The sequence below is a fragment of the Salmo trutta genome, chromosome 33 (genome assembly GCF_901001165.1).
Source record: "Salmo trutta chromosome 33, fSalTru1.1, whole genome shotgun sequence".
Taxonomy (NCBI): domain Eukaryota; kingdom Metazoa; phylum Chordata; class Actinopteri; order Salmoniformes; family Salmonidae; genus Salmo; species Salmo trutta.
In genome coordinates this window covers 3,117,459-3,133,660 of record NC_042989.1, presented here as the reverse complement: position 1 = coordinate 3,133,660, position 16,202 = coordinate 3,117,459, and the positions used below count along the sequence as shown (strand labels likewise).

Genomic DNA, 16,202 nt, shown 5'->3' with positions numbered 1-16,202 from the left:
AAATTCTTATTTACAATGACGGCCTACCCCGGCCAAACCTGGACGGCGCTGGGTGAGCCGCCGTATGGGAGAGTGACCGACGATAAATCAGACAATATTTTCATATTGCACACCTTTAGTTGCCTCAAATGCTTCATATATATATATATATATATATATATATATATATATATATGAATTTCTACAATTTATAGTTGATTTAAAAATTAAGTAATGTAAATCTGGCAGTATTGACATTTTAAAATATTGTCCCATGTACCTTGTGTAATTCTAACTAGCCCCATAAGGATATCGAATGTCAAACCAAATTGACCATGGCATTGTGCTCTGAACTGATGATTACTTGGGGGGGGGGGGGGGGGGGGGGGGGGGGCAGGATTGAAATAAACCCTTCATTCCATGACACATTTTTTTCCTAATCATCTCACAAACCTGTTATGGACGAGACTGACTTAAGGAGCAAAATGATCCCATTTACACTTTATAGTCAATTATGACACTAGAATAAATGTTTGACTCATACCGATGCCACACCAGCTGTTTTTAAAAGGATAAATTCCTTATTACGTTCAGTTGCTCTTTAATATCCCATACTGAACAACATTCACCAGGGAGGTTTAGCACCACAATCCTTCATACATCGGTGTGAAACTTAAAAAAAACAGGCAGGCAGCAGAGATTAAACCATCCAGTCTTGTAGAGCCAGAGCAGAGCATTGTAACTCAAGTCAACATCTTTGTGCGATTGCTGATTAAAGACCAAATGGAAACATGGCGAGTCCCTGCCCCAAAGAGATTTGATCACAGGTTCCTGTATAAAAGCTTGCCAACTGCACTCATGAGGGGGAAAGAGGATCCAGATGTACTTCTGCACAATATTTAACCATTCTAAACCATTATGAAGTAGCATGGTGGGTGGATGCACGGTCTGTCAAGGAAGACTTGGATGAAAATAAATTATGGGATTTCTGAGATACAAAAAAGGTGAAAAGGAGAAAAGCATAAGTACATATTAGACTACATGGAATATATCATACAACGAAATGCGCAAAACAAGCTGTATATAATTAGTTAAACATGGATTAACGCACAAAGAGATTCAATAAAAACTAAAGAAATGTATAGCATAAAAGTGGCCCAAAAAAAGTTCAATTTCTACTGCTCTCCATACCTACACCACACCCAATTTAAATCGGTTCATTAGGGCACGCAATGGAAAACGTTTTAAAACATTTTGCAATGGAAAATGAAAATGAGCATTTTAGATTGGACAAATTTGGATAAACCCTGCCTGTTCCAGTCTGTTCTCTTCAAAAGATAGCTAATGAACACGACCCTAGTGTTGGGAGTGTACAGTAGCGGTAGCACCTCCAGTCCAAGAGAGTGCCTGTGGTGAAAGCAGAGCGGTCATCAGAATCCAGAGCACTCCCGGTGAAGCAGAGGGAGAATACAGGAAGTACGACGTCACCAGGGCTCTCTGTAAGCTGTAAACTCTACTGCTGCCAGGTCTAATATTCATAAAGCATGAAAGAGTAGGAGTGGTGATCTAGGATCAGTTAACCCTGCTCATGTAATCGTATTTATTATGATCTAGAAGGCAAAACTGATCCTAGATCAATACTCCTATTCTGAGGCGCTTTATAAATATGAGCTCAGGCCCCGAACTGGGCTGCTTCCCCATCCTCGCTGCGTCTCCCATGGGCGTTAGGCGGCATCTGCAGTTCCCCTCCAGGCCTCTAGGAGTCCTCATCCTCCTCACGGTTGCCAACCACCCTCTTTCGCAAGGCCTCCTCTGGGTAACCCGGCCCTCTGGCCTCGGGACGGCCCCCTGGAGACACTCTCCTCCAGACCTCCTCCTGTTCTCCATCTTCATCGTCCTCATCATCATCCTCCTCTCCATCGGCCTCCTGCTCTTCCTCCAGCTGCTGAATGAGCCTGGCTTGTTCCATCGTCTGTTTCTCTGGAAAGGCAATATGAATAACAGTACATGACAATAACAAATGTGTTACATACCGCACAGTCCATGCCATTGCTCCTAAACTAAAACATGTATGCACACATGATTATGACGCTGGGTCACAACTTAGGAAGAATACAAAAAAGACGAATGTCTGTTCTCGAAAAGAAATGTTTATGATAAATGACTACATGTATTCTGCTTCTATAACTTCTCTAAGAGTACTTGCTTAATGTCAGCACATAAACAGTGCTACATAGTTCAAAGTCATATTTGCATGAACATGGATTCTCTGTCATCTCATACTCACTCTGATAGTAGTTTGGGGAGTTAAATCGTCGTGATGGGAAGACAAAATCGGCTATGAACACCAGTATCTGGGAAGAGAAGGCACAAGGGAGGCTGGTTAGGTTATCGAGGAGAGCAGACTTGATGTTACTGTAAGATGTTGATCTCTTGCTCCCTTTGCCTCCAATAACATCCGAAGTCGTACATTTTTCCTACATTGCTCCTATTGTTTACATTTTTAATTTTTAGGTGGCCCACTATGGAGGGTATGCACATACTACTAAATAATACTTTATTTGACAGATTCCTTTCAGGACACCTTACATAATAAGTACATTCAAATCAAAGTGCAAGTAAAATCCAATTCTCGTGCAATTAAAATCAATCAAACAAAGACAGAACACATGGGGATCACATATCAAGGAGTATGGCTTTAACGTACCAGTCCCAGGGCTAGGCCAGAGAAGAGAGTGGCCAGTCCAAAGATGATATACGAGCCCCACACTGGAATACCCAACTGCTCTGTCAGGTAGTTATGGCAACGCTGGAGGGAAAGGACAACAGGAACGCAATAAAAAGATAAGTTAAAGAAAGTCAAACCACCCTGACCATGTTTAAGAAGAACATTCTCTTAAAATTGTTCACAAATCATGTGAAAATGTGTCAAATAGCAGCTATTCCCTATACGGGTGCCTTCAGAATGTATTCACACCCCTCAACTTTTTCCCCATTTAGTTGTTATAGCCAATATTTCAAATTGATTACATTTTGATTTTTAGTCACTGTCCTACTCAATACCCCATAATGTCAAAGTGGAATTTTCTAGAGTCTATACATGAAGGTGATGGAGAGAGAGCCCGCAGGTTGTGGAAATTCAAAATACTGCATTTTAGACACGCCGGGAAAACAAAATACAGCCTAGAGCTCAAGTGTCAAACTCAATTCAAATGGATTAGATTCACAATACCCCTTAATGTCAAAGTGGAATTAGGTTTTTAGAAATTTGTATAAATTAAATAGAAATGAAAAGGTGAAATGTCTTTAGTCTATAAGTATTCAACCCCTTTGTTATGGCAAGCCTAAATAAGTTCAGGACTAAAAAAAAGGTGCTTAACAAGTCACATAATAAGTTGCATGGAATCACTGTGTGCAATAGTGTTTTACATGATTTTTTAATGACTACCTTGTCTCTGTACCCCACACAAAATTAAATATATGTAATATTTATATATGTAATATATGTAATAATTGAATATTTCTTTGAGCACGGTTAAGTTTTGAATTACACTTTGGATGGAGTATCAACACACCCCGTCACTACAAAGATTGTGACGTCCTTAATAACTCAATGGCCAGAGGAAGGAAACCGCTCAGGGAATTCACGATGGGACCAATGTGGTGACTTTAAAACAGTTACAGAGTTTAATGGCTGTAATAGGAGAAAACTGAGAAAAATACTAACCTAATTGACAGAGTGAAAATGAAACCTGTACAGAATACAAATATTCCAAAGCATGCATCCTGTTTGCAACAAGGCCCTAAAAATAATACTGGGAAAAAGAATAGAAAAAAAGTGGCAAAGCAATTGACTTTTTGGCATGAATACTAAGTGTTATGTTTGGGGCAAATCTAATACAACACATTATTGAGTACCACTCTCCATATTTTCAAGCATAGTGGTGGCTGCATCATGTTATGAGTATGCTTGTAATGTTAAAGGACTGGAGAGTTTTTACAGGAAAAAAAAATAAACAGAATGGAGCTAAGCACAGGCAAAATCCTAGAGGATAACCTGGTTCAGTCTGCTTTCTACCAGACACTGGGTGATGAACTCACCTTCCAGCAGGACAACCTAAAAACACAAGACCAAATCTACACTGGAGTTGCTTACCAACATGACCGTGAATGTTCTTTAGTGGCCGAGTAACAGTTTTGAATTAATTCTGCTTGAAAATCTATGGCACGACTTTAATGGTTGCCTAGCAATGTTCAACAACCAAATTTGACAAATATTGTACAATCCAGGTGTGCAAAGCTCTTAGAGATTTAACTAGAAAGACTAGAGCTGTAGTCACTGCCAAAGGTGATTCTAACATGTAAATGAGATATTTCTATATTTCATTTTCAATACATTTGTTAAAATTTCTAAATACATGTTTTCACTTTGTCATTATGGGGTAGTGTGTGTAGATTGGTGAGAATTACATTTTGAATTCAGGCTGTAACACATCAAAATGTGGAATAAGTCAAGGGTTATGAATACTTTCTGACCAGAAAGCTAAAGAAAGGCCTTGTTCCAAAGTGTGGTGCGAATGGGGTCTAAAAGCACGCAGGGAGAAGGCAACAGCAGGACTCACCCTAATGAACATTGACAACTTGAAGAGAGCTGACATTGTGTTCATCCTGCAGAGGAAGAAAAGGAATAAATACCTTTTAGACTTTTTAATGACAATCTAGTAATCAACAGCTAAAAACAAAGACTGTAACGAGGTGAAAGTGTCAGAGTGGCTGACAGAGAGGAAAATAAGCATGCTTGCATCCCAAATGGCACCCCATTTCCTACAGTGAGGGAAAAAAGTATTTGATCCCCTGCTGATTTTGTACGTTTGCCCACAGAAAGAAATGATCCGTCTATAATTTTAATGGTAGGTTTATTTGAACAGTGAGAGACAGAATAACAACCAAAGAAATCCAGAAAAACATGTCAAAAATGTTATAAAATGATTTGCATTTTAATGAGGGAAATAAGTATTTGACCTCTCTGCAAAACATGACTTAGTACTTGGTGGCAAAACCCTTGTTGGCAATCACAGAAGTCAGACGTTTCTTGTAGTTGGCCACCAGGTTTGCACACATCTCAGGATGGATTTTGTCCCACTCCTCTTTGCAGATCTTCTCCAAGTCCTTAAGGTTTCGAGGCTGACGTTTGGTAACTCGAACCTTCAGCTCCCTCCACAGATTTTCTATGGGATTAAGGTCTGGAGACTGGCAAGGCCACTCCAGGACCTTAATGTGCTTCTTCTTAAGCCACTCCTTTGTTGCCTTGGCCGTGTGTTTTGGGTCATTGTCATGCTGGAATACCCATCCACGACCCATTTTCAATGCCCTGGCTGAGGGAAGGAGGTTCTCACCCAAGATTTGACGGTACATGGCCCCGTCCATCGTCCCTTTGATGCGGTGAAGTTGTCCTGTCCCCTTAGCAGAAAAACACCCCCAAAGCATAATGTTTCCACCTCCATGTTTGACGGTGGGGTGGTTTTCTTGGGGTCATAGGCAGCATTCCTCCTCCTCCAAACACGGCGAGTTGAGTTGATGCCAAAGAGCTCCATTTTGGTCTCATCTGACCACAACACTTTCACCCAGTTGTCCTCTGAATCATTCAGATGTTCATTGGCAAACTTCAGACGGGCATGTATATGTGCTTTCTTGAGCAGGGGGACCTTGCGGGCACTGCAGGATTTCAGTCCTTCACGGAGTAGTGTGTTACCAATTGTTTTCTTGGTGACTATGGTCCCAGCTGCCTTGAGATCATTGACAAGATCCTCCCGTGTAGTTCTGGGCTGATTCCTCACCGTTCTCATGATCATTGCAACTCCACGAGGTGAGATCTTGCATGGAGCCCCAGGCCGAGGGAGATTGACAGTTATTTTGTGTTTCCTCCATTTGCGAATAATCGCACCAACTGTTGTCACCTTCTCACCAAGCTGCTTAGCGATGGTCTTGTAGCCCATTCCAGCCTTGTGTAGGTCTACAATCTTGTCCCTGACATCCTTGGAGAGCTCTTTGGTCTTGGCCATGGTGGAGAGTTTGGAATCTGATTGATTGATTGCTTCTGTGGACAGGTGTCTTTTATACAGATAACAAGCTGCGGTTAGGAGCACTCCCTTTAGGAGTGTGCTCCTAATCTCAGCTCGTTACCTGTATAAAAGACACCTGGGAGCCAGAAATCTTTCTAATTAAGAGGGGCCAAATACTTATTTCCCTCATTAAAATGCAAATCATTTTATAACATTTTTGACATGCGTTTTTCTGGATTTTTTTGTTGTTATTCTGTCTCTCACTGTTCAAATAAACCTACCATTAAAATTATAGACTGATAATTTCTTTGTCAGTGGGCAAACGTACAAAATCAGCAGGGGATCAAATACTTTTTTCCCCTCACTGTATATAGGGCTCTACTTTTGACCAGGGCTATGGTCAAAAGCAGTGCGCTATATAGGGAGTAGGGGGACATTTGGGTCTGTTGGTTGTATGTCTAAACCTAAAACTAAGTGGCAAGTACTACCAGGAGAGATTGGAGTGTAGTGTTTGATATTTCCTGTGGTTCTGAAGTGTAGTGTGTGTCACTGATATGAAGAACAATTGTGGTTAAGAATGAGTAAAAATAGGATGCAGTCTTCATGAGATAACGACCACACATTTCCATGTAGAGTCATCTACCCCTATATCACATACTGGGTACAGTCACTCATGTTATATAGTTTTAAATATCTCAACAATCCTTTTAGATCGAAACTACAAATATGTATGAAACATCCTTCCTCTAAAGCAGTCCCCAACCTCTGAGTCAAGATCCGTTTCGCAGTCAAAAAGCTATTATTTTTAAAACATGGCTTAAAAGAAATATAAGCCTATGCACCATTAACGTAATAAAAACAGCTCAGTAGGAATGAGGTTGTTGTTCCTATGATCAGAGAAAGTGAAATATTCCATGACATTACAAAAACGCAGGCCTTTTGTTACACATGATCTCAGTCATAAAAACAGCAGCTCTTTGCTGTATTCTTTGACAGTCTCCCTCTGGTTATGGTTTTAAAAGTTAAGTTAGTATCCACAAAAAAGTTTGATACTGTAAGCACTGTGATTTGATCGGATTGGCCAGCGCAGTCGGTGCACTTGACTTAGCCACAGCTCTCGTGGTCTGCTGGGGAGACGGACAAATGAAATGGTTAAAATGGGAACACTTTTCCGAAGCCCTTCGCACCTAGTAGGAATCAATTGCACCTACCGCCAACAGCGCAAGACGAATAAAACAAAAACACAGTACACTAAGATAGGCAGAAACTGCATCTCCAATAGAAAACCCCAATCACACTTGTAGGTGATGTCATGGCGACATTGGATAGCTAAGCTCAGAAACACGTCATCGGGTCTAACGGTCATCTCGCGCCGAACTGCACAGGCTGTCAAATCAAAGGCACTCTTGCGATATAAAGTCGTTTTTGATGAAAATGTTAACGTGTCAGTTTGTCACTTTCACAAGTTTGGAGTAATAACACTCAACTATTTAATACTGTGGCTTGAATCTAGGTTGTGCCTTCAGATTGAGAAAATTAACAACCAAGGAAGAATTTTTCACTTCTCAAACCTGGTCTGCTTGGCCTGTTTTGCCACCGTTCCCGGAAGTCTCGTGATGTTGCGCCTCTGAGTTTAGAAACTCGGACAATTCTTTACCGTTGGCTTTTCTACAAAAATGTTTGCTGACCACTGCTCTAAATAGGGATTGGCATTTGACCTTTCGGAAGATTTTTTTCAGGTAATCGATTATTGGATTTATTTTTTAAAGTCCGGCACTGGAAAATACATTTCTAATTTATCTATATGCCAACAGTGAGCAACAATGCCAAATGTATAATAACATTTTACATTTACATTTTAGTCATTTAGCAGACGCTCTTATCCAGAGAGACTTACAGTAGTGAATGCATACATTTCATACATTTTTTCTCCGTACTGGTCCCCCGTGGGAACCACTACAGATACTAATTGCCTCATATATACAAACAAAAATATGTGGACACCCCTTCAAATTAGTGGATTCGGCTATTTCAACCACACCCGTTGCTGACAGGTGTGTTGTATTATAGCGTTGAACACAATCTTCAAAAAGGTAGTTACCTCAGCAGTGTGGCACTTGCTTGTAGAAGCCTTTAGCTGTGCAATGGCATAGCCTTGTTTTGTTAATTTAGCAGACAAGACATTGTTATATCCCGAGCCCTAATCACAGTCAAGACAACTATTTTATAGTAAAAAATATGTAATATAACATACATACATACATACATACATACATACATACATACATACATACATACATACATACATACATACATACATACATACATACATACATACATACATACATACATACATACATACATACATACATACATACATACATACATACATACATACATACATAGCAAAGTGATTCGCATCTTGCATCTGGAACAGTTTTGCTGAAATAAATTTCAGGTTTACAAACCAAAAATCTGTCTTCTTTTCAATATACAGATGTTCAATTGAGTTTATTATGCCTGTTCTGTGGAATTTTCTACATAGATTAACAGTGTTCACTGCATGGAGATGAATTACGGCCAAAATATGTTTGGTGAGTAGCCTTAATGATTATTGAAAATACGCATTGTCTTTATCAAACAAAGGTTTTTGCATATTTCCAGTGTGGAACCTGTCTATGTTTAGGGGGGGGGGGGGTAATAGCCTAGGCTAACCAATTCTAAATGCTACTATCAGTTTGCAAGTAGAGTCGCCACTAAAGTTAGCTATCACAGCCACAAAGTCATAAACCCTGCCCGTTTGTAGAATTTAGCGTCTTAAAATCTGATTTTAACCCTAACCACACCGTTAACCTTAAAACTAACACCAAACAAGCGTGTTATTTTTTCATTATTTTTTACGATAGAGCCAATTTTGACTTTGTGGCTGTGGTAACTAGTCACAACCGGAATATAGCCTAAGCAGAAAATGGCGCAATTATTCCAAAACTGCAGCTCATTGTTGGAACACAAATCCCTACTTCAGTCAACCAGTCCATTTTGAATTTGTGATAAAACTATAATTTGGCAAGGAATGTAGCTTGTGTATCTCATCAGTTAGATACGGCTTTTTTTTTTAAACTAGGCTCTTACTTCTGAAGGCGCAGAAGTAGAGGGAGGGCGTGAGACACGGAGGGAAAGGGAATTTAGGAAACATAACTGATGCTTGGCTTATATATTTGTTGGTCCCTCAAATGCATATGTACAAATGGAACACTAGAGTCAAGCAAATTAACGTTGTCTTCAAGACAAACTTTCAACCAAATAGTTTTACAGTATTATAAATTATTTTTTTATCTCTGGTTAAAGATCGAGTTGATGTCAGTTTGAGTACTCGAGTTCTTGATTACTCATGCCCATCCCCATCTCGAGTTGACCTTTTCATTACATTTCAGAAAGATCCAAAACGGATTTTGTTTAAGTTTCACACAGAACGCCCCAGTTTGGAGAGGAGACTGACGCTCAAACAATCCACTCACATGAAGGAAGACGGTCCAAACCAGGAAGACACCGGTTCAATGCCCTGCCACTTCTTCTCATCAATAAAGCTTAGGAAGTCATCTTTGGTGCGAGCCCCCTGGTACCTCCTGAACACACCATCCTTACAGCTGGTTCACACACACACACACACACACACACACACACACACACACACACACACAGTTACCATAGAAATCTAGCACACAATTGAAGACAGGTTAACAAGCCAATAGTGGCATTAACCACAATAAGGACAGAAGTAGTTTATTTGCCTATTGCGCCACTAAGCTATAGGGTTATACATTTACAGTTTTACCATTGACAATCATTTACTTTTTTATAGCAATATAAGAAGCTAGTGTCTAAACTGGGCGTAGGATCACAGCAGTAGCAAAAAAGAAGAGACATGAGAAAGAAACACTAACATTGTCTTCCCAGACAAAGTCTGAAGCCATCTAACGGCCTCTCACATTCCAGTGAGGGCTATAAACTGAAATGATCACATTTACTGATGAGACTGAGTGCAGTCTACATATAGAGTGGTTGGTAGTTGAGGTTTGTTGGCATGCATCTGTGAGAAGAACAGGATATGAGACATACAGTAACTTCAAGTAAAGGAGAGAGAACTTACTGGTAGATGGTCGGAAGTGAAGTGATAATGAATCGTCCACTCAAACCTAAGGTGCGGGAAGGAGAGCAGAATGTTAGTGAATATGACTTAATATCTCTGAATGACACCAACATCCTCTTGTTCTTGACTAATATTTCAGGAGGTCTACAAAAACCTGGTAATAATGGACTATAGCTAGATAAAATGACATGCATTGTCTACACTACAAAACATAGTGGGTGTTGTGGGAAACAGCCAGGGCCTTAATACAAAGCTCTCTGACCCCTCTGCCTAATTTATCTGTGAAAGGAGTAGGGTGCAGTCGCCCATAGACAGTGATCTTGGGTCAGTTTAGCATTTTCCCTACTAATAGTTAAGGTTAGGATTGGGGGATGGGGGGCTGATCCCAGATCTGTACCTAGGGGAAACTTCATCCCGGAGCTCTGTGGAACGTGAAAAGGGAAGTAATTGACAAGCAGACGGTCAGGCAGGCAGCCAGTCAGCCAGGGAAGGAGGGTATACATACCAGGCTGTTCAGTAACATCCACTTTCGCTATGTTGACACCCATGTCCTCCCCCCAGTCGGCAAACTCATTCCACATGGGTTGGAGCTGCTGGCACGCCGGACACCAGGGGGCAAAGCTGCCGGGGAAGTGTGAGTTGGGGCCAAACATTGGCATAACAATAGCATTAGCTAGACAGTTTTCAAACAAAATAAGCTGACACAACTACACAAGATTCAATGGTAGCAGTTGTCAACATGTTATGAATGATCAACGTTAGCCATAACTATAAAAATCAGAGTTCTTCATATGGACACTGAAGTATACCTTAGCTAGGTCAACACAACCTACCCCATTCATTGACGCTAACCACCCTTAGCTCCCATGGACGATAGTATCTTCTGGCAGGGGACTTTTGTTAAGAGCCCCAACGCTCATTATGAACGTTAAAATGCATCGCTTGCAGTACGGTTTTGGAAACATACGAAACGTATCTTTCATATTAGCTAGAAATAATTACTTCATACACACCTTTATAGGGTTAGGGTTCCCACACGGCCACATCTCCATGTTACAGTGCTTGTTTACGAAAGACAGAGGCGGCCACCTGTGCTAATTAGCTATCTAGCGGGCTCCAAACACCTGTGTGTAAGTAACTGGTGAGGAAGTGTAGTTCATCAACTGGAGGCACACACAGCATATGGATCTGTGCAAAACTGCTACAGTAAGTATATCTTTTTCATTTGAAAGATTATTTTGGGCTGATATGAAAGCATAAACTTTTGAACGATAGTGGGTTCACTTAGAAATGTCCTTGTTTTTGAAAGAAAAGCATAGAAAACACTGAAGTTTCTAAAACGGTTTGAATGGTGTCTGTGAGTATAACAGAACTCATATGGCAGGCAAAAACCTGAGAAAAATACAACCAGGAAATGAAAATCTGGTGCCCGTAGTTTTTTCAAGTCATTGCCAATCAAACACAGTGAGATAGGGTTCATTTTGCACTTCCTAAGGCTTCCACTAGATGTCAACAGTCTTTAGAGGAGTCTATGATGAACAGAGACCGAACAAGAAGGCTGGGAAGTTGGTGACCCAGGGAAGGACATCAGTTCATTGGCGCGCTTTCACGTGAGGAGGTAGCTCTGTTCCAAAACTTTTTCAAGACAATGGAATCGTCCAGTTGGAAAATTACTGAATTTCCACGTTCTAAAGGCCCTAAAGATTGATGCTTTACAACGTTTGACATGTTTGAACGAACGTAAACAGAACTTTTTTTGACTTTTCGTCATGACATTTTCCTCACGCATCCTACATTTTGAGTAGCTTACTGAACGCGCAAACAACATGGAGCTTTTTGGACATAAATTATGAACTTTATCAAACAAAACAACATTTATTGTGGACCTGGGATTCCTGGAAGTGCCTTCTGATGAAGATTATTAAAGGTAAGTGAATATTTCTAATACTATTTATGCATTTAGATGACTCCAAAATGGCGGGTATCTGTAATTGCCTGATGTATTTTTCTGAGCGCAGTACTCAGATTATTGCAAAGTGTGCTTTCCCAGTAAAGTTATTTTGAAATCTGTCAATGCGGTTGCATTCAGGAGATGTTAATCTATAATTCTTTGAATAACAGTTTAATATTTTATCAATGTTTATAATGAGTATTTTTGTAAATTGTTGTGCTGATTCACCGAAGGTTTTGGGGGAAATACATTTTCTGAACGTCACGCGCCAATGTAAAATGCTGTTTTTAGATATAAATATGAACTTGATAGACAATACATGCATTTTTTGTTCTAACATAATGTCCTAGGAGTGTCATCTGATGGAGATTGTCAAAGGTTAGTGCATAATTTTAGCTGGTTTTCTGCTTTTGGTGACGCTTGTCCTTGCATTGAAAATGGCTGTGTGTAATTTTTTGTCTATGTACTGTCCTAACATAATCTAACTTTATGCTTTTGGCGTAAAGCCTTTTTGAAATCGGACAACGTGGTTAGATTAAGGAGATGTTTATCTATAAAATGGTGTAAAATAGTATGTTTGAGAAATTTGAATTATGACATTTTGTTGTTTTCGAATTTGGCGCTCTGATTTTTCACTGGCTGCACGGCGGGTGGGACGCTAGCGTCCCACTAGCCTCAAAAAGTTAAAATAACATAAAATTAATCAGAAACAGTGTAGACATTGTTAATGTGCACCGGGGCCTACCACTCTTTCAATTCTGGTTAGAGACAGTTTGCACTGTTCTGTGAAGGGAGTAGTACACAGCATTGTACCAGATGTTCAGTTTCTTGGCAATTTCTCGCATGGAATAGCCTTCATTTCTCAGAACAAGAATAGACTGACGCGTTTCAGAAGAAAGTTCTTTGTTTCTGTCCATTTTGAGACTAATCAAACCCACAAATGCTGATGCTCCAGATACTCAACTAGTCTAAAGAAGGACAGTTTTATTGTTGCTTTAAAATCAGCACAACAGTTTTCAGCTGTGCTAACATAATTGCAAAAGGGTTTTCTAATGATCAATTAGCCTTTTAAATGACAAACTTGGATTAGCTAACACAACGTGCCATTGGAACACAGGAGTGATGGTTGCTGATAATGGGCCTCTGTAGATATTCCATTCAAAAATCAGCCGTTTCCAGCTACAATAGTCATTTACAACGTAGACATTGCTCATATTGTACTTCTGATCAATTTGATGTTATTTTAATGGACAAAAAAAAAAAATATATATATATATATATTTTCTTTCAAAAACAAGGACATTTCTAAGTGACCCCAAACCTTTGAACGGTAGTGTATGTTTAAAAAAAAAACGTTTTGCAAGCGATGATTATTATTGATGTTTCTAAACGTTCAAATACAGTGTCGGATTTGTGGATCACATGCTGCCAACCGTGGGATAAACTAACAGCTGAAAACCCTACGGAGAAGGCTTTTCGAGAACTATACATAACCTATCTGCAGCTCAAATAACAACAAAGTCACCTTTTTCGGTAAACAGAACAGCTAAAAGCAAGCTATACAGTGTCTCTTTACAATTGTATTGTTTACAAACAATGAAGTAAAACAAGCTTATATTTTGGGTTTTAATGGGGTTAGACAGTTGAACTAAAGATATATTCTTCAAGAGTCAATGGCTATATAGCTACCATTAACTTAAGTAAACAAATTTGACGTAGCAATCTCAGATTTCCTCTTTAAGATCTCAACTACACCATAATGTAGAGGCCTGTGACATGCGGATCGACAGATCAGTGCAGAGTGGTCTGCATTTTTCATGCTGCGGTTGGGAGCGGGCAGTCATGACAGACAACTCTGGGGTGAACACATTTTTGTTGTCCCGCAGATTATTTGGAAATGTTAGTCTTTCTGCGTTCTATACATTAGCCTACCTATTGTAATAAAAGCACATCATTGTCGCATTATTCACATGCTCAGAATTTGCTGCTTCAAGTTAAAGTGGTCTACATCTCATCTCATAGCTGGGAGTGTAAAAATCAGGTGTGAATAGTATATGTGTGGTCTCAATGAAAAATGCAGACCGTGCTGCAATGATCTCTGTCGGGAATTCCAAAAATGTCATGGCATGGGGCCCCATAGATTTTGTTAGAATGTTTGAGTCACTCAGATAGCATAACACAGCATAACCCATGGCAAAATGTGTAGAAATGCAAGAAGATGGCTTTAAAACTGCACATTTCTCTCTGCCCCATGACAAAATTACAGGAAATTAGTTTGTAAACAGCAATTGTCTCATTGGCCAAGATGGTGTCTACATTTTTTGTTGTTGATAGGTTGCCCCCCACCCCCACTAAGTTTGCCACCTCTGCTTAAAGAAATCCTAGTGGAAACACTGCTAATTCTATGTAGACGCCTAACAACAATACTCAGTATCCAGCAGCCAAAGACTAGCTTTCCACCTCATTGGACCTGATTATCGTGTGCACTTGAAAGCATTTCATTTAGATTCCTAGCTGTAAGCCTATGCAACAATGTAGCTATCTAAAGCCAAGGCTACGCTAGCTTATCAAGATCAGAACTAGGTGATTAGGTGTGGTCTGAAAATCAACACGTGCCGATTCAAGGCTACAAAAAACTGACTATTGCAGAACAACGTAACTGTATGGCTAGTTAAGCAGTTAGCTTAGCATGCTTGCTAGCTGTACTTACAATTCAATCATCCATTCCCCTGTCAAGATGTCTTCCCAGTTTCCGTCAGTGATCTCTTTGAGGCTACTAGGTTTGGCCAAAGCTGGCTGCGACGTCAAGTAAATAACCAAAATTAGTGAACATGTTAGGAAAATCGATTTTGATCGCAAAGGTAAAGAAGACAGCATAGCATCGCCGATTTTATGATCCAGCAAGGGCGCCATGTTTAGGTCAACTCGTCGTCGCCCGTCTCTTCGGTCGTTGCTAGTTACCACAGTCACAAAGTCATAATTATGGCTAAACCCAGCCTATTTATACAATTTCTCTTCTTAAAATCAGATTTGATCCTAACCTTAACCACACTGCTAACATTATGTCTAACCCTAACCTCAATTAAAAAAATTAAATTAAATTTTCACGACATTTTGACTTTGTGGCTGTGGTAACTACTGGCAACCCTCTACTTTTAATTTTTTTGCATTACACGAATATTGTACAAACCAATTTATAAACCTGGTGGTTCGAGCCCTGAATGCTGATTGGCTGACAGCCGTGGTATAGCAGACCGTATACCACGGGTATGACAAAACATTTATTTTTACTGCTCTAATTACATTGACAACCAGTTTATAATAGCAATAGCCATGGTAAATTGGCCATATAGCACAACACCTCAGGCCTATATATCACACATAAAAAAAAGCCAAAATAAAAACATTCTACATAAAACAAGAGACAAAAAATTCACATATATATTACGCTATGGACAAGTCACATTTTGACAAATACTGTAGAAACTTCTTTGATAATTTGATATTTGTATATGTTAGGGATGTTATATAATATTGTAAATCAATTAGATAAATATATATTTTTTAATCTACCCATGAACTTAACCATGAAAATGTTTCCCAATAAAATTAACAAATTCACAATATATTGGCAGTCACTGGCCTGTATGTAAAATAAAAAAGAATATCACATTTGGTAATGCTTATAGGTTTACTCATCTTATCACTAATATATATGTTAATATCTGTCCAAAATATTCCACTATGCAAACAATCAAAAAAACAAATGCTCTATTGTCTAGTTTTCCAACTCACAAAAGCTACATTCCTTTTCTACATGAATTACATATTTAGAAATAAGACAATTACAAAGATAACATCTGTGAAGGATCTTGTAAGAGACTTATCTTACTTTAAATGTTATCAAATATTTATGTGGATTAGTCCACGCACGCTGCCATTTCACATCAAATGAAGATGTGCATTGAAAAATTGCAGCAGGGGTAAACTTCCTGTTAACCTCTACGGGCCACGGGGGCAGTATTGAGAATTTTGAAAGAAATATGTGCCCATTTTTAAC

At 39.4% G+C, this 16,202-nt stretch overlaps 1 protein-coding gene across 1 annotated transcript; it reads right to left on the bottom strand.

The window, feature by feature from the left end:
- Positions 1–538: 538 nt before the first annotated feature.
- LOC115172220 (thioredoxin-related transmembrane protein 1) lies at positions 539–15,114 on the bottom strand. Its single transcript, XM_029729422.1, has 8 exons — positions 14,853–15,114; positions 10,697–10,812; positions 10,192–10,237; positions 9,560–9,688; positions 4,602–4,647; positions 2,687–2,788; positions 2,267–2,333; positions 539–1,959 (listed from the first exon to the last, which is right to left on the bottom strand). The coding sequence occupies exons 1-8, from the start codon at positions 15,053–15,055 to the stop codon at positions 1,736–1,738; spliced, it is 933 nt and encodes a 310-aa protein (XP_029585282.1). The 5' UTR covers positions 15,056–15,114; the 3' UTR covers positions 539–1,735.
- Between the last annotated feature and the right edge of the window lie 1,088 nt (positions 15,115–16,202).